This window comes from Periophthalmus magnuspinnatus, chromosome 21 (assembly GCF_009829125.3).
Source record: "Periophthalmus magnuspinnatus isolate fPerMag1 chromosome 21, fPerMag1.2.pri, whole genome shotgun sequence".
Taxonomy (NCBI): domain Eukaryota; kingdom Metazoa; phylum Chordata; class Actinopteri; order Gobiiformes; family Gobiidae; genus Periophthalmus; species Periophthalmus magnuspinnatus.
Window position 1 is genome coordinate 23239274 of NC_047146.1, and position 25116 is coordinate 23264389.

Here is a 25116-nt window from a genome sequence, read left to right on the forward strand (position 1 = left end):
AAAAGAAACCCTTGAATCTATTGTTTTTTGTTTTTTTTTCTAGCTGTTTTTAATTGTACATTTTTGTTTGCTCAGAGAATGAACTTGATAAAAATAAAACCCTTTTCAGCAGCTCTCAAACAATAATAATAATTAAAAAAACAAAACAAAAAAACAACAAAACATTTCAGTCAATTTAAAAAATGTAGTGAAGTGGAAAGTACAGATAGCTGCTCTCAGAGGTATTGAAGTAAAAGTAGAAAATATCAGTTTCACAATGCGCTTAAGTAAAGCACAGATTCCTTTAGATCCTTAAAGTGTGTACAGTAAGTACACACTTTTAATTTGTTACGTCCCACAGCCCAAGTTAATACACTTTTACGTGAATAGACCTATAACCTCCATTCAGAACGTTTCTCTTCAGTATAGGTTTGCGGCGTTGACCAATAGTTGCAGTGAGATTAAGTGGATTACAAGGGATATAAATGTGTAAGACTTTAAGGGTGCATTCACTCTTGCCCATCCACCACATCAACGTTGGTACTAAACCCAAAACTAAACCTGGTCTAGACTAGGACTAAAGGACAAAATAAGAACTTGATCAAGGTCGACGTCCATATCAGGGAATAACTGACTCAATTTAGGACCAAATATCGACATGGGACTTCCCGATTAAGTAAAGGTATTTTGTAAATAAGTCTGAACAAAAGAAAACAATTACTGAAATGCCGCTGTCACTTCTGAGTAACAATTTTATAGAGATTATTTCCTAATCTTTATTTTTAAATGACTTGAAAATGTGTCACAACATGCTGCTCTTTGACCTTTATTCCCACTCATTATTCTTTGCCAACAAAACAGTATTAGATTTCTATATATTTTGAAAAGGCATGCACAAGGGAAGTTTGTTGTTTTGGTACAGCTCTTGTTGGTGATCACACTTTTGTTTTTTGAGCGTCCTTACATCTATTTGTTGGATAGTGGAAGCCCAAGCTGAGATAGCACCATTAAGTAGTTTCCTGGAAAGGTACATTGACTTAAGAAGCAGCAAAGGGAAGTAATAACATTTACATTTCAAGGGCATTACACAAGGACAAAGCAGGTTTAACAGCACAAACCCAACCTTAAGGTCAGCTTTAACTACAAACTTATGTCTCCCTTTTTATTTCAATGGACTTTTGCTTCTTAATGGGAGTGCACTTATGTCCTAGGATCTCGAAAAACCTCTCCTTATTGTTAAGTGGATTCCCCTGATGTTAAAAGCTAGGTAATGAGCTGTGTGTATATTTAGTTAAAGTGTTTTGAATACTTTGCACATATAAAAGTATAGTTATTGCATCTTATATTTCTCTTGAGCCGTGTTATTCATTTCACTGCAGTTTTTGGCTGCTCCAAAACTGACTCTTGTGAGCTTTTAACCATGTTATAATGCTGTTACCTCATCAAAAACATGCCTGGAGTTGTGTTTTGTTCCATTTGCACATGTATGAGTAACCCTTTATTATTAGTCCGTCTACATCTCCAAAGCTCAAAATGCTCTTTTCCACCTTCTGACGTATCAAAGCACAATAATAGCTACGTTTTACCTTTTGTTCTGTAGAGATTGACAGTTCCAGGGCTGAACTTATCCAAATGATTCTAGTGAAGCTGTATGGCGTTTAAAAACACAGTGGAGCACTTCTTGTATTACCACACGGCATCACGAGGTGGAACAGAGAGTTTTCTGTTTGAGAGAAGAACACAGCCTAAATATGCAAGGTTTGTGTGTTAAACATGTGTGAATGAAACAAAACACAACTCCAGGCATGTTTGTGATGAGGAAACATTATAACGGATCACAAAACTGTAGAATGTAGGCTCTTTAAGTTGTGAAACAGGGCACATTTTGTCATTGTGTAAATAGTAGTGTAATAATATATCAGTAAAATATCAATACTGCATCATAGTTTTATACATTTTTATTGATTAGCATTTTTATTGATTAGCATCTTAATTAAGAAATGCCTTCATAGGTCAATATGAAAGCATTCTTAATTAAGATGAAAAATGACTTGTACTTACTTGGGTGACTATCTGAAGCAATCGAATCACTTTGTAATTAGCCATAACAAAATGAACAAAGACTTAATTCAAAATGAAGAAATAGTTTATTAAGAATGATTTGGTCTCAGTAACTAATACGAAGTCCTAACCCAAAGTGCTGTTTAAGCCTGAGGTACAGTATATTTTTCTTATTACATCATCTTACATTTGTAACGTAAAAGTCCATTTGTATATTTTTTCTCTCTGATTATACACATTGGCTGTAGTTATTTTTTCCAACAAATACTCTTACCAAAATGCTTGCTTGTGTAATTACTGGTTCTGTCTCTCTAACCCTGGTGTTCCTCTGTGGTTCTCTGATTGAAACATCCTTGGTTGGGTGTACACTTTATATCCACATATCTGCTCTTATGTACACAAACACATTGGTCCCAGCTGTGCTCAGAAGCAGTCTGTTGTTGGTTTTTGTATTGACGTTAAACTCCACTGTCACTGTCTGGGATCTCTTCACTCAGACCTGGGCCCGTCTGAGCGTACTCCGGCACTCTCACGTTTCCTCTGTTTACGTGACATAATGATGCATGTGTAAGGAGACACCAGTCAAGAACACCACACGCCACCGTCATGGCCTCTCTGTCCATTCATGTTCAGTGAGCGATGATGTCAGCTCTTACATCTGCAGAGGTGGGCAGAAAAGAACATGTGCTCACTCAAGATTAAACAACTTTCAAATCATTTTACTCAAACTAAAGTATGCATGGGTTTAAGTTACGGCTGTTGCCATAGCAATTAGCAATGGAAAACAATTGTATCTTTTGAATAGGTATTTGGTAAAGAAGAAAATGTGTGCTATGCAAATTTTGAAATTGAATTGCATTGCCTAGAATGTTCCATAGTAAAGCATTAAACCTATCTATTTCCATGGAGACAAGCTGACATGACCAGGCCCAGATCTGGGGAGAGGCGAGCCAAGTCACAGTAGAATGTATGTAATGTTTAGTATTTTATCAAAAGAAAAACACTTACAATTGGCAAGGCAAGTTTATTTGTACAGCACAATTCATACACAATTCAAAGTGTTTTACAGAATAAGAAAGACATTAAAATTACAATACAAACAAATCAAAACATAAATAACCATACAATTAACAACTGCAAGACAGATATTTGCTCCATGGAAATTTGCTCCAGAAATGTTACATAGAGCACCTTTAAGCAAGCCTTGATCTCGCATCAGATTTTTCAAGTATGTCAAAACAATATTAGTAGAAGTCAAAGTATGCAGTGTCATATTAAGCTGCTCTTGAACTACACACAATGGCGTCCTCCTTCCCTCTTTATCTCTTTCTGTCTCCCTCACAGAACCTCCAGTGTGGCGCAGTGCTCTTTCATATGCAGTGCATGCGTCCTGTGGGTCTGCTCCGCTCATTCACACAGAGGAGGGTGTTATCGGGGCCGTGCCAGGAGTCTGGACTGTGCCCGGCTGCAGAGAGGGTCCAGTTGGTGGATGGGGGGATGAGTGCGGAGGCCAGATTGTCTCACTCTCCTCCTCTCATTCTCTCCACTTCTCCTCTTCTCTTCTTTTCTCCTCTCATCTCCTCTTCCTCTCCTCTCCCCCTCATCTCCTCTTCTCCTCTACTCCTCCTCCTCTCCCTTCATCTCCTCTTTCTCTCCTCTCCTTCTTCTCTCCACTCCTCCTCTTCCTCTGCTCCTCCATTTCTCTACTCCTCCTCTACCCCCCTACTCCTCCTTCTCCTCCTCTTCTCCCCTTCTCCTCTCCTCCTCCTCCACTCCTCCCACTCTGTCCTCTTCTCCTTCTCTCCTGTTCTCCTGTCTTCCTCTCCTGTTCTCCTCTACTCCTCCTCCTCTCCCTTCATCTCCCCTTCTTCTCCTCTCATTCTTCTCTCCACTCCTCCTCTTCCCCCTACTCATCCTCCTCTGCTCCTCCATTTCTCTCCTCCTCCTCTACCCCTCCCACTCGTCCTGTCCACTCCTCCTCATCTCCTCTTCTCCCCTTCCCCCCTCCTCCTCCTCCTCTACTCCTCCCACTCTGTCCTCTCCTCCTCCTCTCCTGTCTTCCTCTCCTGTTCTCCTCTACTCCTCTTCCTCTCCCTTCATCTCCCCTTCTTCTCCTCTCATTCTTCTCTCCACTCCTCCTCTTCCCCCTACTCCTCCTCCTCTGCTCCTCCATTTCTCTACTCCTCCTTTACCCCTCCCACTGGTCCTGTCCACTCCTCCTCATCTCCTCTTCTCCCCTTCCCCCCTCCTCCTCCCCCTCTACTCCTCCCACTCTATCCTCTCCTCCTCCTTTCCCCCTTTCCTGACCTCCTCTCCTCTTCCTCTCCTCCTCTACTCCTCTGTGGACATCTGCTGTAGAAGCATCTTAATCCTGCATCTCTCCAGCCCCAGCCCTGCCTGCTCAGCCTGCTCCACTCACACGCCTCTATTAATTGCCCTTGCTTGGCTCGCTGTTTGCTTCTGATTACACTCATTAATTTCAATTCCCCGAGAGTGGCTGCAGACTGTAGCTGCTTTTAGACACACACATTACACACAACATGCACAGACAGGCATGCTGGAATTAGATGTATATACAGGCAGCAAGTTTATATTTAGGTGTTTTATTTTTATTTTCAAAAAACTAAAGTGTTTCAGTATTAAATCAATAATGTTGTGGTGAGAGATGTTGCCAATAACCAAAAACAAAACTATTTAGATTAAACCTTAACATTTTGAAATATGAAGATGGTCTAAATCATAACAAAAGTTGGTTTTGAAATTGGTAACCAGGTGAAAATTTGGAATATAAAATAGATTTTACTATAGATCATACCTGGACGACTGAGGGATTACACATACAAGACAACTAAATATCTTAATCCCATCATTGCTCACCAAGTTTTTTGTAATTTGTCATTAACGTCTGGACATGTATTCGCATCGGACTGTTAGCCTCATCACAGTTTATGCTGTAACACAGGATCAGAAGAGAGCTACTTTGTCCTCTATAAGTCAGTGTCCTTCATGAGCAGGTGGACCACATCTGTGCATTCAGGGTGGGCGTGTAATTTTAGCAGCAGCACTACTTCAGACTTGGCTTAAAAATTTTGGAAAATCTATGTCAAAGTGGATTATTACGTTTGACTCAATACATTTCCAAGCACTTTACTTTCCAATGCACCATAACAGCAGCAGAACCTGAAAATCATTAAATCGCATTGGAGGGTCGTATAAGCCTATTTTATGTACAAATATAAAATTGACTCCTGAGAAAATGTCAAAGTGATTTCACTGCAAAGTGTCACAAATAACAGACACGCTTCTGGCTGCTGCTTTAAATGTTTCATTTCCTTTCAAATCAACATTGTTGAACTCACACAATGTAAAGAGCATGTCTGCAGCTTCATTCATTCAGCTATAATAAAACCTGATGCAAATTGTGTAATTAACTTGTATGCATTTACCTTTTTAAGTCTGGACTTGTGACTTCACACTGGTGCATCGTCATTTATTTGTCTCTATTCCAAACCTTGCTATATTGTGCCAGAAGTAGTAGTAAAAATAGTAATAGACATAAACATCAGTGTGAATTCAGCTTCCAAAGATGAATGCTGTTGCTGTGTCCTTAGGCAAGACACTTCCCACCTTGCCCCCAGTGTCTACATACACTTGTGTATGAATGTGTGCGTGTATAAAAATGTGCTGTATAAAGCGTTGTATAAAAATGTGACCATTTTCCATAGTAGAAGGAGGGTGACAACTCCAACTTCCACTATTGGTTGTATTTGGGTGCAGCTTAGCCTTAGTAGTGGGAGATTCAGTGTTGGTTGTAGAGTAGTTTTATTCTGCAGAGATCTGGAAATAAAACAAGTGTTCAAAACGTATTCAAGAGTAATACAATCTCATAATGCTCATATTCCTGTCCCAAGTTCTTAAATGATAAAACTTTGCAATTTATACATCATATAATTTATTGTCCATTTTGAATATTAGTTTTTTAAGTTGTAAAGAAATGCACCATTATTGTAGCAGGGATAACTTTTTTCCCCTAAGAAAGCTGCAAGAGTCCAGTAATACCAAGCAGTGTGGCCTTTGCCTTTTGTCGCCCTATCACCTCACAATCTGGGAAGTGTTGCTTCTGGTGTGACTCATTGCACAGCTGTACCTTAAATGGCCTCTGGGGGGCATCACGTTAAGGGGTCAGTGTGCTGGGCCGCGATTGGATGAGCGGTTTGTGTAAAAATCCCTGAAGCTTGACAACTTCCTTTCTGACCAACGTAACCCAGTTAAAGGAAAGGTGCACAGTTGGACCAAATGCAAACACGCCAGGCCACAATTCCCACATGAGTTGTATTCATTTATTAAACAAGTCATTTTTCCCCATCTTGAAAAACAAAGGATTTTAATGGTTCACCTAATGGCTTGCTCGGTAACTACCCCATTTACCCACTACCAATTATATTTAAAGGTGTTCTATATAACTTTTCTGTAGGAGTTTCCACCACTTGCTTGTCTGTTTAACATTTCAGGCAAGGCAATTGTGGCTATTAAGGGGTTAATAGTTTGGGATAGTACAGTACTACAAAAATATGAGTGTTGCAACAATGCCACCCCAGATCTAGTTTGGGGAATAGAACACAAGTATAAGGCGCACAGGTAACAGAATAAAAGAGCCACTTAATTTACATCATGTTTATTTTACATAATAAAGAAAATGTTTTAATTTTTTTAACAATAACTACAATATATAAAATATCTGTCCACCCGTACACACTCATTCAGTTCATTAAACGTTTACCGAGCCCAAGCCCACTGCCTGTCAGACCATGTACCGGGCCAAATCCAGCTCTACACACAGAGCTCAGGTGTGACCAGTCCGAGCTCAGCCCAGAACAGCGTCACTAAAAGGAGGTGATCTCACCGTGGACCGAAATAAATTCTAAATTGAGCAAAGCAAAACAAAACAAAGGTGAGGCAAGAAAGCAGAACAAACCAAAGAAAGACAAAACAAAGGAAGGGAAAGTAAAGGAAGGCAAAGCAAGACAAAAAAAACAAAGCAGCAGAGGCGAGGCAAGACAAACCCCCGAAAGGCAAAGCAGCAGAGGCGGCGTGCCCTGTGCCGCTGCTGACCACTGATAACACCTAAAATCAATGGGGAGTTAGCATTAATCCTACAGCGCAATGGAACTTAACCCAACTAAGGAGACACATGTACCACTGATGGAGTAAGGTGAGCACACAATCCCAGGTTTGATGACTGGGAGTCCGCTTCATTCACGCAACTCACTTTCTGGAGTTTGAAATGATTCTATGGAAGATGGATCGTGTCGTCCTTGGCACAATGCCAACTACACAACCAAACTAATAGTTCTCATGCTTGGAGATGAAATTACATTTGGGATGTGTTTACCTTTTTCTATTGATGAAAGCGCACCACTGTGCGTAATGGACCTGGTACAGCGGGTACAGCCGAGCAGCGGGACTACAAGGGACAGATGCGTAAGAATTTGGGAAATTTATGAATGAAGCGGTCCCACGGGGCATTACCTGTCACTGCAGATGAAGGCACAAAGTGACACGCACTTGGCTCAAGGTGCAATGTTATGGTCAAGCAGAGCAGCTACATGAAACATGGACTTTGAGAATTTGGACAATTTTGTGAATGGACAGGAGTAATGCGTTACCTGTCACCAAAGACACGAGGTTCACGAGAACGCGCTGTGAAGTTCAGTGTGTTGTGAAAGTGAAGGGGTGTCGAACTGCAGTCAGACGGCGGCACTAAAAGAAACGATGATTTAGAAATTTGGATATTTTCATGAATGAAGAGTAACGGATTAGGACTTTAACTGGGCATGGAGGACAGAACTGCCTATCATGTGTTTCTCAAATGCAGATGTCAGAACAATATAGACCTTTAAAGCATCGATTGTTTATTCTGCAAAAATCGGCACTTTTTCTCAGTTGTTTATGTTGTTTCCCCCCCCTTTTTATGCAAAACTACCATGTTTTTTTTTAATGACACAAATGGACTATGTGTCTCTCCGACTGGTTAATTTGCCTGCCAATCACGCCCTCTGACATTGGATGGTTCCAGATCCACTCATCTTTGTAAAGTTTTGTCCAAGTGTGGTTCCAGCTGGCCAGGCAAGTGGAGACCTCACCGGAAAAGTTACATGGTACACCTTTAAAGAATTTCTGGTATTAATGCAGCACATTTGTACCTAAAATTTATTTCAACATGTTTGAAACAATACCATAACCTGTATAACCAAGTGGACAAAGAGATTGTGACGTTACCCATAGCATTTGGCTCCAGTCAAATGAAGCTCAACAATGTTAGTAAATACAGGGGCGAATTTGGAGCCGAGATCCACATTCGAGAATTATGCCCGCGAGTATCGTGGCAAAAAAGCGGCAATCTGGAGCATAGCTGTTGAAGGTAACGCTACTTCCTGATCACACCGCTGGCTTAGCAGGGAGAGTGCGCTTTGCAACGTTGTCAGCGACCAGGGACAGAAGGTATCTGATTTGTCTGTTATTAATGTTCACATCTTGAATTATGGACACAATAGCAAAATTAAAATTTCAGGATCATATAGAGCGGATTAATACGAACATTTGAAAACCAAAATGACGAGGCTCAAGTGAATTGGAGCCGGAAGTGCACCCAAGATCACTCCCTTTTTGCAACGTGGCAGATAAAACATTAGCTATGTCCATTTGTATATATATACAGTCTATGAATAACCTGCAGAAATATACATTAAGCCTTTTGATGCCCCTAGTGGCTGATCAGACTATATGCATGCTTTTATCATCCCTCCAGCTATCAGTGAAGGAATGCCCTGAGTTCTCTGAGCTCGGCTTGTTCTTGCTGCAGCTCCATGAGACAACGTGTCAGTAGGAACCGCAGGGCTGAAGGGGCATTGGGTGCTCCAGTATAGAGAGTCAAATTGATTGCTATTGTAACACACGGTTTCCAGTGCATTGCGTTGTTGGTGGGATACCAAACTGCAGCCTGGAGGCCTGAGCACAGAGTGGAGAAACACAGTGAAATCAATGACTGTCTCAAACTGGGCACTTATCAACTCCTCCAATCATCTAAAGTGGCTCCGCAAGTGCCCACAGCCAAGCCAGAGGAAAACAAATAGTATGTTCTCTTTCAAAATACATCAGCTGTTGGGCCGTCAATGTCAAGCTAAGGAGAGAGGAAGGGTATAATATATAGTCCATTGATTTAGGAACAAGAACCGTTTTGAGACCGCGGCCATCTGATCACTGACACACACACACACACACACACACACACACACACACACACACTCTTCAGTACTACTCTCATGTGCTGATGGGATTGTGATATCTAAACTATATGATGCAGTTTTCGGTCGATAGGTTACTCAGCAGGGAGAGTTGAAAAGGCTGTTTGCCACGATTGATTTTTCTTTTCTTAAAATTACATTGCTTTGATGCTTCCAATCTGAACAAGGTCAATACTTCTACAGAACTGAAATAATGGCGTTTATTTTATTTTTTTTAGCAGGAAAGGTAAGCAGAGACACACAACGCAATTATGTGCTGGGACCAGAACTTTGATCCATAACTGCAGCACTACTTAACATTTGAAGAGTTCACTTTTTTATTTATTTTTGCAAATGAACTCTTTGGTTGAGTTTTCATACCGTCTTTATGCTATGTGCTTTATTCTCAAAGCTCACTTATCTTTTACAGGTATTACCAATTAAAATAAACTGGGAGTGGATTTGGGTTGGAATTTTTCTATAGGTTTCTTTTATGTGAATGCACAATAGTTATGTGACATTCATGAATGAGTCAGCTCTTTTGAACAGTTCCTTAATGTGAATGGTTGGAACTGAACTTTTATGCATTTACACAATACATATAAATTTATACATATACAGAAGCACAGAAGCAGAGCAGTAAACCCGAGTGAGAGATTTGTGCACACATTATAATAACAGTTAGTGTTTTATTATTATTATTGTAGTGTAATGCTTTATGTAGATATTCATCATTCCAATGGGTAACCTCACTCCCACTCTCAGTTTGAACCATTTTAAACAGATCACAGCCTTAGGTCATTTCTCTCTGTGATTAAATTGTAGATAATTGTAAATAAAAATTGAAGTTAAGTTCTCACATTGGCTTCTGTCATATAAATAAAGTAAAAGAGTCTAAAACAGTCTTTTGAACAGTTCTTTGATATGAATGGATCCAAAAGATTCAGATCCCCTAAAAGAGCTGAAAGTCTCATAACTAATGCACAGTAATAGGTTTTGCTTTTTGGCAACACTTTCACATAATGCTATGCTGTTTGGCTAAATGCAGCAGTATTTTTAAATTATTTTGACTGATATTCTCTTGAAACCACTTCCGAGATGTTCTTTCAGGATGTTCCCACAACACAAATCCAGTCTGTTTCCAACATTCCTGCAACATCCTGGCAGATAAAGCATATCTTCCACACAAATATCCATGCATCTCAGTCGACACAAAAAATGCACTCTCGTTTTCCTGTTGAGATTTCCAGCGTCTCCTCCTCTCTCCTCTCCTCCTGACAGCTCCAACCCGGCCCTCTGTGGTGCTGACAGCCAAATGTCCTCATCCATCCTCATCCAGGGGCCCACCGGCGTCATCAGTCCCGGCTACATCTCCCCAAAGTGGGATCCTCTCGCCCCGGGCCCAGGCAAAAGCAACAGGGCCTCGGAGGTTCCCTGTGGAGCCTCTGTCAATATGTCATCATCATCAGAGCGGCCAGTTGGCAGCACAGCAACCACTGCACATGTGTCAGCAGAAAATGGTTATATTCACTGTAAAACCAACATGTTAATTCAACTTATATTACTTGGTTGGGTTCCTGACTTTATTCTTATAAATGTGAATTTTGTTTCTTCCTTTGTAGAGTAATGTAAAAGCAGCTCTTTGTAAGTATTTAATTAATCAAGATCCTGGTAGAAAGTCATAAGTGTCCATATGACTAGGTGTTGGAAGTACACACCTTCTTCGCTTCGCCGACTGAAAAAAACTCTGGATTAATGATCTGCCCGATTGAAAATACCCATTTCATCTTTTAGGGCAAGTTAAATTCTAAAAAAAAAAAAAAACATTTAAGTTTCTACACAAGTATAGTTAAAGGGCTTTTCTATAGCTCTTTTCCAACTTCAAGGCACTCAAAGCATTTTACATCAAGAAACCACTCACCCATTCACACACATTCATACACTAATGTACGCAGAAACTGTGGGTGAGGTGGGTTAGCATCTTGCCCAAGGACACAATGACAGCATTCATCTACGGGAGCTGGAATTGCACCCGCCAACCTGTGGGTCAGCTCTGTGGGTCGCTCTATCAACTGAGCTACTGTCGTTAAATGCAGCACATTTGATCGGCAGGTTGCATGCCTAATATTGAGGCATTCAACAATTTAAATAGTATGCCTCAAAACAACATGAACAAAATGTCACCATGCACCATTGGGTTTTATATAGTGTAAGATTTATCTCCATAGAATCAGTGTAGACATCTTCTGTTTTCTGTTCGGTTCAAACTGTCAGTGGTGCGGGTTCCAGTGAAGTAGCTGTGATGAGCCAACACTACAGGGAGCAGTGGCAGTGTGCTTTCTGACAGGTTCAGAGCTACGCAGCAGACCTAAGCTCTTATTGTCCAGGGCGACCTCGCTGACAAACCAATTCCAGTCAACTCCCAAAGCAGTGATTCATAGGATTATTCTGTACAAAAGATGCATTATTTAGTTTTTCTTTGGATGTAGAAAGCGACAAGGAAAAATAGAAGGTACTATGGGACTAGAGAGTCATTCCATTTGTCACAGCTGAGGTTTTCACTGAAGAAAGTCTGTTAGATGAAGCTATATGAAATGTTGTAAATAATGCAATTCAATTAAACTTTATTTATATAGCATTTAAAAAATAACTTCAGCTGCCCAAGTGCTTCACATAAAAAGTTAACAAAAAACAAATATACAGATAACACGATAGATGGTCAAATAGCAATAAACCAAGATATCCTGTCTAGCTAGTATTAAATGCCAGGGAGAAGAGGTTGGTTTTCAGTCTAGTCTTAAACTGTGTTAAAGACTGAGAGAATCTGACCGGCAGAGGGAGTTCCATATTCTGGGCTCTGCCAGAGAAAAGGCTCTGTCACCTCTGGTCTTGAGCCTGGCTTTAGGTACAGCCAACAATAAGTATACATAAAATAATCCAGCAATTGTCTCTACTAAAACACACTGTGAAGCAAGATTATAGATGTAAACTTGTACACCCTGTATCTGAATTAATAATCTTAAAGAAGACCTGTTGTGCCTGCTATATAGTTATAATATGACACCTGTGGATCATTACGTTATAATTTGCACAATTGAAATCACAATATTCATCTTAAAACACGCAATACTGCCAAAAACAAAGAGCTTTGGCGGTAAAAACCAGAGTTGATAGGCAAAATGACGTCTTCAAAATAATCGATTAAAGATTGCTCAAACATGCACGAATCCCTCCAAATACAACTTTGAGAGGGTAAATGAGATAAGGAAACAACTACAGTATAGCTGTATAAGTTGATTTTGTTTTAATGGTTCAGAAATGTGTTGATGTTAGAGTTATGAAATTTCGATTATTACTATTACTGTTTATTTTAAGAGTTGCAACTCATTTCCTTCCTCTCACACATACCTCATTATGAGTCTACGATGCCACAGAGACCATATTGTCATCGATGATACATTACTCCATTCAATAAAACATAATTTGAGATTTTTGGTAACTTAATATGAGCAATACCTGTCAACGTTTACAGTAATATGTCTGTGTGTAAGCCCTAGCCCTGGGACTGTAGGTGCGGTTAGTGAGTGACAATGCAATGTGCTATAGAATGATGATGCAAACTTTGACCCCTGGCTGTTATTCTCTTCCTGGGTCATCCATCTTTATTTCTGGTGGTGGGTAACTCTGCTTTATAACTCTCCATTATTTTAAAGAGTATGAAGTGTTTGGACACACCCCACTTGTCTGCAGTGATGTCCATCAGTCACTGCTTTGTTGAAATAAGGGATCAAGTAGCTTATTGTACACTGTAAAAAAGACATCGGCTCTCCAGGAATGTGCGAAAGAAAACATCAAAATTCAGAGTGCCCTCGTAATTATACAGTTTGTTTTGATTGGATAAGTAAAGTAAATGCCACATAAAACACTTGATTTCCGATCCTAATGCTTTATGGACGTGTTCCCATCTCCCTAATCTTTAACTGCTGACTATAATTTGGAAATAGCCTTAAACAGGAAGACTGGGTGCAATGAAAGTCCAGAGGCTTTGTGAAAATTCTGTGAACTCTAATGACACCGCAACAAAAATCTTGATTTTAGTAGGTTTCGATTAACTTCTTTCATTTTACACATTCCCCTAAGCTAATCAGTGGTGTAATAGATAGAAAATAGACAATTCCATTTCATATATATTCAGATATATTTACATTTACCAATTTAATCATCTGGACTGTTTAAAATATAGCGGACTAGAGCATACACGTTCCTAGCCATGCTTGGGCCTTCCCCAGCTCTTTTGGTGCTCTAGGTGAGACCTCAAAATAAATACTAACTAAAATCTTGTGGGCTGTAGAACGTTGTTTTGGACTCCAAATTGTCTCCAGAGTCTTTGATTACACTCTAAATTTGATTATTAGATTATTAGACTCTTTGGGATTCATTATATGTCATTGCACACAATGCTATCTGGAGCTCCTCGTCAAGCAGTTTTCTTATTTTACTTATTTTTGAATGTTCGCTATCACTAATCGCTAAGAAGAATACAGCATGTGGAACATTTTTATTTCAACACATTTATTTTTTTATATATTTTTTAATAACTGCAATTTGGTGCCCTCTCCACCAGATGGCGGCCTAGGCGATTGCCTGGTTTGCCTGTGTCCAGAGCCAACCCTGCTTGGGCATTGAAAACTCCAATGTCCAAGTGTGTCCTCCATAAATCTGCAGTGTCTTTTAAAGTGAATGAGTGCTAAAATAAGTGTGTTCTGGCCCCACTCAACGTGCAGCCTTTCAAGGACGCTGACTGACATTTTATACAGTCTCTGCAGTTTAGAGCTATTGATGCCATTCATTTTAACAAGATCCTCTTTTAATAAGGATGCAGCACATTGTCCAGTGCTTTCAAAGTGCTGTTTAAGAGACACTGAAATAATGAGAACAAGGCAGAGACAAGAAACTAAAAACTATAGTGCAATGGCAGTGACAGTGCACAGTTACAATACCAAAAGGCTGGAGTTGGGACTTGAAAAAAAAATAAAAAAAAAATAAAAAAATTAAATAAAATTACCACAGCTCTTCACCCACTTGAAGATAACCAAATTACACCATTTAAACATTTTCCTTACCCCTGTATTTGTTTCTTTATATTTGAGAATGGTGATTGTTTTGCTTTCCCAACTCAGCTCAGTTTAGAAGTTGCTCAGGACAGTCCAAAATAGTAAATCATTCAATGAAATGCACAATGTTAATCAACTTAATTGTAATTGAATTTTTTTCCAAGGCACACCTGGCAACACCTCAAGCCACACTGGTCTTTCCCGGCACACTGGTTGAAAATCAGCGCACCATACTATCACTGACATAGAAACTCCGGGACTGCTGGAGCTGCTGATTTCAAATTGGTTCCTCTGCTCACCAATGAGTAACCTGTGTCCACTGTGAAGTACACGGCATGCTGGGTAATAAAATATGCAACAGCAAGGGGATTTTTTTTTAACAGGATTCAAACCCCAGGCTTGTGTGCAAACTCAATGCCTTATACCAGGAGGTGTCACAGAGTAAAAATGTTCAGGCAAAGGTGCTTCAAGGTTACTTTATTTGTCCTCACCGGGACAAATAGACATAATAACACAATAGGCACATAAGTAGGCACATATTAGTCTAATTAGATCTAATTCCCTACAAGGCTGAAAAATAGCAAAAGAAAAAAACCTACTTTGGACAATATAACACAAATCTGTACATATTTATCATAGAGCAGAGACATCACATAAATACATTCAGTTAAAGGCTATTGTTGGAGAGCCATTACAGTAACTTAATCGACATCTTTGCAGAAGTATGGAAAGCATTTAGTTAGGCCCCCCTGTAAACAGAAGAAAAAGTGTAATTTGTTTGTTTAAAGGTATATATCAGTAATGAAGTACTGTGCTACTCACATGTGATGGGTCCAACAGTAAGGGGCTGTATCGCTACACCTTCAGAAACTGAACGGCGAGCCCTTCCTGAGCAAACCTTATAAAAGAAAAAAATAAAATTCACAAATTTTTTCAGATCGATCACATTTACAGAGTGCCAGGTTTTAGGCTAGCACAATAAGGAAAAAGTGTTGTTGCAATGTGATAAGTGGAGAGACTTACTGGGACACAGTTACCAGGGTTGCACAGATTGAGGTGGCAGTGAAGGTAGACCGTCCTGAACTGACCCTGAGGGACGAAGAAGAGGGTAGAGAAACGAGCACGAAGAGACGTCCCACTCTCTAGCACCGCCGTCTGTTGGGGGTCAGAGGGACATCTACGAGAGAAACATCAAAATACAGTTTAATATGGAAGACGTATTAAAGTTATTTTCATGCAAACTCAAGTATAAGTAACAGATCAAATTACTAAAATGCAAGAAAATGGTTTATTACCACTTTTTGACATTACTTCTACCATACAGTTACCATAAGAGTTTACCTGCCACCATTATAACTGCCTCTTAGTGTAAAGGTGCTCCAATGGTACAAATTCTTAATGGTTAATCAGTACGTAAATTACTAAATAAAATTAGAATAGATGAAGGAAAGAAAATATAGGTTTATGTTATTTTTTGTTCTGTTCTGGTTTCCTCGTTGCAAGCATACCTGGAGTTTTGTTTTGTTTCGTTTCATTCACACATGTTTAACTCACAAACCCTACATATTACATACGAGTTCTTTCAAACACAAAATTGTTCCACCCTGTGTCATGTGGTAATACAGGAAGTGCTCCACTGTGTTTTTACACTCCATACACCTTCACTAGAATCATTTGGATAAGCCCTGGAATTGCCTGTCTTTACTGAACAAAATGTAAAAGGTAGCGTAAAAGGTAGCTGTTAACTTGAAAACTGCCACTTCATGACATCACAAGGTGGAACAGAGCATTTTGAGCTTTGGAGATATAGAGAGACTAATAATAAAGGGCTACTATATGTGTAAATTAAACAAAACACAACTCCAGGTATGTTTTTGATTATGTAACAGCTTTATAACATTGCTAAAAGCTCACAAGAGTCAATTTTGTGCAATATAGGACCTTTAACAATTCCTGATGTATACAGAGTAGGACACCTGGCTCTTATTTTAAACCTGATATTATAGTGTTTATAGATATACATACTTGTTTTGGATTAGAGGATGTCTCATTGGATCATTTGGGTTGGAGGAGTATGTGAAGTAGCAGTTGTCCAGAACAGTTACAAAAGTTAGGTCATTCTCCTCCACATATACTCCGACGTACAGAGGCTGGCCCACTGGCAGACTCACACTGCCCGATGGGTAAGGGCTGTTGTAGCTTGGGTCTGGGTACAGAGACATTAAGGTTCTTGGGACTCCACCTGATGCAATAATGCCACCAGTTGATCTGCAAAGATTAATAGACACTTTAATTAGACATAAAGATAATTTATGCTTCCTTTGATTTGATTTTGAGCTTTGTCAGGCTTACACTAAGGGTCTGAGAGAAACATTGAGTCTGGCGTTTACATCCAGGGGATACACACATGAGAAGGGGAGAGTTGCCGGGACATGGAAGGAGTCATTTTGGGCGTAGAGGAATAAACTGTTAGTGTAGATGACGTGTGTGCCGTTAGTCTGAAAAAACATGACAATAAATTGAATTACAAACAGCACTGATAATTTACAGTTTAAAACAGTACTGAGAACAGCCCTTACCCTCCTGATGTTCCCACAGACTCCCACTCGTGGCTCGATCTCATACCACACTATGTAATTCTCCACTCTGGTTTGAATGCAGCTGCGGTCCAGTAGATGACCAGACAGAGGGTCCAGACCAGAGGAGGACACGGTTACCCTGTTCATGGTAACTTTGATTTTATCTTGTCCACAGAGAAATTGGTAGACTTGGATTTCTGGGTCATACACTAGAAGACAAATAATACAAAAAATGATAAGCAAAAAGAGCAAAGAAAATATCCATCTTCACAAACAACCAATTTAAAGGGCTTACATTGACAGACAACACCAGCGTTTTCGTTATGACCACAAGTCAGATAAAGCACCTTTAGCAGTCACAAAAGTTTGAAGACTTATGTGAAGCCTTGCAGACACTCAAGTGACATAAATCACAGTGCATTGCGCTTAAGCCATGAATAATCACTATATACTGAACAGCCCAGTGTAGTATTTACCTTCACAGATGACACCAGCGTCTTCGATGTGACCACAATTGTGAATTCCAAATCCACTGTGGCGACAGTCTGTTACTGACGACTCAGATCCCAAACAGCGTACCTCGTCCATCCAGATGGGTCCTGTGCCCTGTCCAAAAGCTGCATTTGTAGGTGCAGATCGTGCTGTGCCACAGTCCAGCTGCCTGCAGACCACATTAGCATCATTCAGGTCCCAGGAATCGTCACACACTGTACCCCAGCGCCTGTCGTGGTACACCTCCACTCTGCCAGAGCAGCGGTCTGCTGAGTTCACCAGTCGCACCGGAGAGAGGGCTGAGGACACAAGCAGGCTGTGTTAAGATCAGAGATGCATAAGATACTGCTCACATAGTGTCATAAAGGACAGATAATCAATGAGTCCACACATTAGAAGCTGGTTTAAGACTTGTCTAATACTTTACCTTCACACACCACACCCGCGTCCTCACTGTGGCCGCAGTTATGGATCCCAAATCCACTGTGACGACAGTCGGATAGCTCAGTCTCCTGTCCTGTACACGCCACATCATCCATCCAAATGGGGCCAGTGCCCTGTCCAAAACGAGCAGCCATAGGAGCAGAGAGCACCCTGCCACAACCCAGTTGCCTGCACACCACCTGAGCATCCAGCGTCCCCCAGGAATCATCACACACGGTGCCCCACTGCCCTCGGTGGAAGATCTCCACTCGTCCAGAGCACGAGCTGTTCCCCCCATTGACCAGGCGCACCTCTCCCTCCACCCCAGTGCTGTTGTACTCAGGGGTGGGGATGGTGGTGGTGATAAAGTGAGGTGGAGTAGGAAGTGGAGCTGTGGGTAGAACCGTGTTGTTTGAACGTGATTAACACAACACACACACTCAGATTAAAGTAATGTACTGTTACTGCAATAACATTTCAAAACATAAAGAAGCACAATATAACGACATTCAGATTGGACCAACAATGCATCATATTTTATGATTATTTCATTTATCTTGGGAAGTGGGTCACACATGCCTTTATTCTATGAAGAAGCCAAGAGTAATACGAAAAGTAACATGACCATTTTTGATAACACATTTGGAGTTTTAGACAAATGTTGATTAACTTAGTTTCTCAAAGGTATGCTATGTAGCTTTTTTCTTGAAGAAGGCCTGCAATCTCCTTGTCTCCATGAAGTTATTGTTTTACCTATAATGTTTCACAGCATGACAAACTTATCTTTTTCCATAGATATAAGTATCACCAGCCGGGTAAAGTTACAGATCAGATCTATGAAGAGGTGAGCCCAATCACAGCAAGAATATACATTTTTTAAGTAGTTTTAGCAATAAAACACCTGTGATTTAAATACTAGCTTGATACGTTTAATGTTATACTCTGGAACATCTCCAGAGAAACAAGTAGGTAACAATCCTCCACCAGAAAAGTCAGATAAAGCACCTTTAGCAGTCACAAAAGTTTGAAGACTTATGTGAAGCCTTGCAGACACTCAAGTGACATAAATCACAGTGCATTGCGCTTAAGCCATGAATAATCACTATATACTGAACAGCCCAGTGTAGTATTTACCTTCACAGATGACACCAGCGTCTTCGATGTGACCACAATTGTGAATTCCAAATCCACTGTGGCGACAGTCTGTTACTGACGACTCAGATCCCAAACAGCGTACCTCGTCCATCCAGATGGGTCCTGTGCCCTGTCCAAAAGCTGCATTTGTAGGTGCAGATCGTGCTGTGCCACAGTCCAGCTGCCTGCAGACCACATTAGCATCATTCAGGTCCCAGGAATCGTCACACACTGTACCCCAGCGCCTGTCGTGGTACACCTCCACTCTGCCAGAGCAGCGGTCTGCTGAGTTCACCAGTCGCACCGGAGAGAGGGCTGAGGACACAAGCAGGCTGTGTTAAGATCAGAGATGCATAAGATACTGCTCACATAGTGTCATAAAGGACAGATAATCAATGAGTCCACACATTAGAAGCTGGTTTAAGACTTGTCTAATACTTTACCTTCACACACCACACCCGCGTCCTCACTGTGGCCGCAGTTATGGATCCCAAATCCACTGTGACGACAGTCGGATAGCTCAGTCTCCTGTCCTGTACACGCCACATCATCCATCCAAATGGGGCCAGTGCCCTGTCCAAAACGAGCAGCCATAGGAGCAGAGAGCACCCTGCCACAACCCAGTTGCCTGCACACCACCTGAGCATCCAGCGTCCCCCAGGAATCATCACACACGGTGCCCCACTGCCCTCGGTGGAAGATCTCCACTCGTCCAGAGCACGAGCTGTTCCCCCCATTGACCAGGCGCACCTCTCCCTCCACCCCAGTGCTGTTGTACTCGGGGGTGGGGATGGTGGTGGTGATAAAGTGAGGTGGAGTAGGAAGTGGAGCTGTGGGTAGAACCGTGTTGTTTGAACGTGATTAACACAACACACACACTCAGATTAAAGTAATGTACTGTTACTGCAATAACATTTCAAAACATAAAGAAGCACAATATAACGACATTCAGATTGGACCAACAATGCATCATATTTTATGATTATTTCATTTATCTTGGGAAGTGGGTCACACATGCCTTTATTCTATGAAGAAGCCAAGAGTAATACGAAAAGTAACATGACCATTTTTGATAACACATTTGGAGTTTTAGACAAATGTTGATTAACTTAGTTTCTCAAAGGTATGCTATGTAGCTTTTTTCTTGAAGAAGGCCTGCAATCTCCTTGTCTCCATGAAGTTATTGTTTTACCTATAATGTTTCACAGCATGACAAACTTATCTTTTTCCATAGATATAAGTATCACCAGCCGGGTAAAGTTACAGATCAGATCTATGAAGAGGTGAGCCCAATCACAGCAAGAATATACATTTTTTAAGTAGTTTTAGCAATAAAACACCTGTGATTTAAATACTAGCTTGATACGTTTAATGTTATACTCTGGAACATCTCCAGAGAAACAAGTAGGTAACAATCCTCCACCAGAAAAGTCAGATAAAGCACCTTTAGCAGTCACAAAAGTTTGAAGACTTATGTGAAGCCTTGCAGACACTCAAGTGACATAAATCACAGTGCATTGCGCTTAAGCCATGAATAATCACTATATACTGAACAGCCCAGTGTAGTATTTACCTTCACAGATGACACCAGCGTCTTCGATGTGACCACAATTGTGAATTCCAAATCCACTGTGGCGACAGTCTGTTACTGACGACTCAGATCCCAAACAGCGTACCTCGTCCATCCAGATGGGTCCTGTGCCCTGTCCAAAAGCTGCATTTGTAGGTGCAGATCGTGCTGTGCCACAGTCCAGCTGCCTGCAGACCACATTAGCATCATTCAGGTCCCAGGAATCGTCACACACTGTACCCCAGCGCCTGTCGTGGTACACCTCCACTCTGCCAGAGCAGCGGTCTGCTGAGTTCACCAGTCGCACCGGAGAGAGGGCTGAGGACACAAGCAGGCTGTGTTAAGATCAGAGATGCATAAGATACTGCTCACATAGTGTGATAAAGGACAGATAATCAATGAGTCCACACATTAGAAGCTGGTTTAAGACTTGTCTAATACTTTACCTTCACACACCACACCCGCGTCCTCACTGTGGCCGCAGTTATGGATCCCAAATCCACTGTGACGACAGTCGGATAGCTCAGTCTCCTGTCCTGTACACGCCACATCATCCATCCAAATGGGGCCAGTGCCCTGTCCAAAACGAGCACCCATAGGAGCAGAGAGCACCCTGCCACAACCCAGTTGCCTGCACACCACCTGAGCATCCAGTGTCCCCCAGGAATCATCACACACGGTGCCCCACTGTCCTCGGTGGAAGATCTCCACTCGTCCAGAGCACGAGCTGTTCCCCCCATTGACCAGGCGCACCTCTCCCTCCACCCCAGTGCTGTTGTACTCAGGGGTGGGGATGGTGGTGGTGATAAAGTGAGGTGGAGTAGGAAGTGGAGCTGTGGGTAGAACCGTGTTGTTTGAACGTGATTAACACAACACACACACTCAGATTAAAGTAATGTACTGTTACTGCAATAACATTTCAAAACATAAAGAAGCACAATATAACGACATTCAGATTGGACCAACAATGCATCATATTTTATGATTATTTCATTTTTCTTGGGAAGTGGGTCACACATGCCTTTATTCTATGAAGAAGCCAAGAGTAATACGAAAAGTAACATGACCATTTTTGATAACACATTTGGAGTTTTAGACAAATGTTGATTAACTTAGTTTCTCAAAGGTATGCTATGTAGCTTTTTTCTTGAAGAAGGCCTGCAATCTCCTTGTCTCCATGAAGTTATTGTTTTACCTATAATGTTTCACAGCATGACAAACTTATCTTTTTCCATAGATATAAGTATCACCAGCCGGGTAAAGTTACAGATCAGATCTATGAAGAGGTGAGCCCAATCACAGCAAGAATATACATTTTTTAAGTAGTTTTAGCAATAAAACACCTGTGATTTAAATACTAGCTTGATACGTTTAATGTTATACTCTGGAACATCTCCAGAGAAACAAGTAGGTAACAATCCCCCACCAGAAAAGTCAGATAAAGCACCTTAGCAGTCACAAAAGTTTAAAGACTTATGTGAAGTCTTGCAGACACTCAAGTGACATAAATCACAGTGCATTGCGCTTAAGCCATGAATAATCACTATATACTGAACAGCCCAGTGTAGTATTTACCTTCACAGATGACACCAGCGTCTTCGATGTGACCACAATTGTGAATTCCAAATCCACTGTGGCGACAGTCTGTTACTGACGACTCAGATCCCAAACAGCGTACCTCGTCCATCCAGATGGGTCCTGTGCCCTGTCCAAAAGCTGCATTTGTAGGTGCAGCTCGTGCTGTGCCACAGCCCAGCTGCCTGCACACCACATTAGCATCATTCAGGTCCCAGGAATCGTCACACACTGTACCCCAGCGACTGTCGTGGTACACCTCCACTCTGCCAGAGCAGCGGTCTGCTGAGTTCACCAGTCGCACCGGAGAGAGGGCTGAGGACACAAGCAGGCTGTGTTAAGATCAGAGATGCATAAGATACTGCTCACATAGTGTCATAAAGGACAGATAATCAATGAGTCCACACATTAGAAGCTGGTTTAAAACTTGTCTAATACTTTACCTTCACACACCACACCCGCGTCCTCACTGTGGCCGCAGTTATGGATCCCAAAGCCCCTGTGACGACAGTAGGATAGCTCAGTCTCCTGTCCTGTACACGCCACATCATCCATCCAAATGGGGCCAGTGCCCTGTCCAAAACGAGCACCCATAGGAGCAGAGAGCACCCTGCCACAACCCAGTTGCCTGCACACCACCTGAGCATCCAGCGTCCCCCAGGAATCATCACACACGGTGCCCCACTGTCCTTGGTGGAAGATCTCCACTCGTCCAGAGCACGAGCTGTTCCCCCCATTGACCAGGCGCACCTCTCCCTCCACCCAAATTCTGTAGCCAGGAGTGGTCAGGTTCCCTGGAGTGGGAGTAGGCTTTACTGTGGTTGGAGCCTGTGTGGGTCTGCTTGAACCTTCCAATTCTGTTGAAACAAGGAACAAGTAAAAACATAAGCATTGTCTTTTCGTATCATAAAAAAGTGATGGTTCAAATGAAAACTGTACCTGCACAATATGCAAGGGAACAATAGTTTGGTCTCACAAGTTTATAGACATAATATTGTCCATAGCAGCGCTTGACGTGGATACTGGGGGAGTCAAAGTTGCAACATGTGGACCGATATGAGGCACAAACTCTGCGTGTTTCGATGTCATTTGACTGAGTAGGATGAGGTTCAGTTATGAACATAGGTGCATGGGTACCACACATGTACTGCTCTACACAGCTCTCTGGTATTTGGGCATTGGTGCCATTCAAAAATAAACGATACCAGCCCTGCCAATGTACATGACGGTCACATTTGGCTGGTTCTATATATCTGTTATCTGTTGAACGCCATGGCTCATCCAAAACAGTGTAATACTCACAGGGATCACCACAGTGGGCTGTCCCATTGCGACTAATGCAGTCCATGCCAGGAGGACATACAATGCCTCCACACACAAACTGCACAGCATGTACTGAGGCACTTTCTTTTGTGAGAAGATCTGTATTCTTGACACATTCAAATGATCCTTCTGTGTTTTGACAGTGCTGAGACAGACCACAGATAGATGGCGTGAGAGAGCACTCATCTACATCCACACAGCCTTGTTTTGGGGACCACTTATAGCCGGCACCACAGCAGGAGGAGTCGCCCCCACATACTTTGACTTCATAACAGTTGATGCCATCACCAATGAATCCTTCTTTACACTGGCAGGACAGTGTGGTAGTGGTGGATAACACGTCTCCTCTCTCCTCCAGTTTCAGACAGGTGGCTTCAGAGTGGCACGCATCGCAGCTGGTCACGTGTGCACCTACACAATATCAAAACAAAAATAAATAGCCTACGCTGTTTTTCATTGAAATTTAGGTAACATAGTAAAATAGGGTCTATGGTGGGTTAGGGAAACTGCAGAAATTTGATAATTCTGACCTTTTTTGTCATTCTTTGTCTATTTGATAAGATTTAAGCCCTAAAAGTTTGAATTAATAACTCCTATGACTCATTATGAATGCAAACTAACTACTTAAGTGTTTCTTTCTGCTGTTTATTTATTTCAGTTCATATATATTTTTATTATTATTATTTTATTTTTATTTTTTTTTACAATATTGTACATTTGGATTTGTTATTGTGGTTTAAATCCCCTTTTGGGTGATCATAAATGAGTTTAAATATTATCGTTTATTCGTCTATATTAACTTCAGGAATAAGCTGTACTTCAAAATGTGATATTGTTCTGAGATAAATACATAAAACTTATAAAAATAAACCAAATCAAAGCCATTAGAAGCATTTGTACAGCTTAGAAATGTAGCAGGAATCTTTACCTGAAGCACATCCTGTACTAATCTGTAAAATTAAATACAGAAACAACACTCCAAACATCCTCATTTCTTCTGGACTGCAGCCAGGTTGAATTTTCTGCAAAAAAGAAAAAAAAAGAAAACTGTAATGAGTTGCACAAATCATGAATTCTGAATCAGCACAAATATGGTTGTTACTTACTCTTCAACTTTTCAAATTTCTGTTCACTCGCACTGAAAGGTCTGGGTATTTATAACGCTGAGTTGGCGTTATCAGTGCCGAGTGATGGGAAAACACAAAAGCACCATAAGAATGATTAATGTGACTCAACTCAAGTTAATTATTACAAAACAAACAAATCAAATAAAAGTGGAGTGTTCTTCATGTCCCACAAAGTACAAAGTGCCTCTATCTACTAAGACAGTAGACAGACAATAGAAATCAACAAAACCCCTTGACCTAAAATATTATGAGCTCTATAGAAATCAGTAGAGTAGATTTAGATTAGATTTAGTAGATTTATTTTTTTTTTTTTTTACCCAATATAGAAAAGGGATTAAAAATAGTGCACACTTGTTTTTACACAACACAAACCAAAAAATGATACCACTATACAACCTGTACATATTTCTAAGTCATTATTAATTGCAGAAATCAGTGCTGGTAAGATCTAATGTT

The 25116-nt window shown here is 41.0% G+C and overlaps 1 protein-coding gene across 1 annotated transcript; it reads right to left on the reverse strand.

Annotated features, from left to right (window-relative positions):
• Positions 1 to 15035: 15035 nt before the first annotated feature.
• LOC117389236 (deleted in malignant brain tumors 1 protein-like) lies at positions 15036 to 24714 on the reverse strand. The gene is made up of 17 exons (XM_055230817.1): positions 24640 to 24714; positions 24462 to 24555; positions 23150 to 23944; positions 22654 to 23067; positions 22211 to 22525; positions 21082 to 21468; positions 20639 to 20953; positions 19509 to 19895; positions 19066 to 19380; positions 17936 to 18322; positions 17493 to 17807; positions 17017 to 17225; positions 16790 to 16935; positions 16463 to 16705; positions 15461 to 15614; positions 15260 to 15335; positions 15036 to 15186 (listed from the first exon to the last, which is right to left on the reverse strand). Exons 2-17 carry the CDS (start codon positions 24523 to 24525, stop codon positions 15173 to 15175), a joined length of 4536 nt encoding a protein of 1511 aa, XP_055086792.1. The 5' UTR covers positions 24526 to 24555; positions 24640 to 24714; the 3' UTR covers positions 15036 to 15172.
• Between the last annotated feature and the right edge of the window lie 402 nt (positions 24715 to 25116).

Excerpts from the sequence above, each read along its gene's own strand:
- LOC117389236 (XM_055230817.1), bottom strand. The coding sequence starts at position 24,525 with ATGAGGATGTTTGGAGTGTTGTTTCTGTATTTAATTTTACAGATTAGT. Across the intron at positions 17,808-17,935 it reads CGCGGGTGTGGTGTGTGAAG|CCCTCTCTCCGGTGCGACTG; the intron begins GTAAAGTATTAG and ends TTGTGTCCTCAG. Across the intron at positions 15,336-15,460 it reads ACCCTGGTAACTGTGTCCCA|GTTTGCTCAGGAAGGGCTCG; the intron begins GTAAGTCTCTCC and ends TTCTTTTATAAG.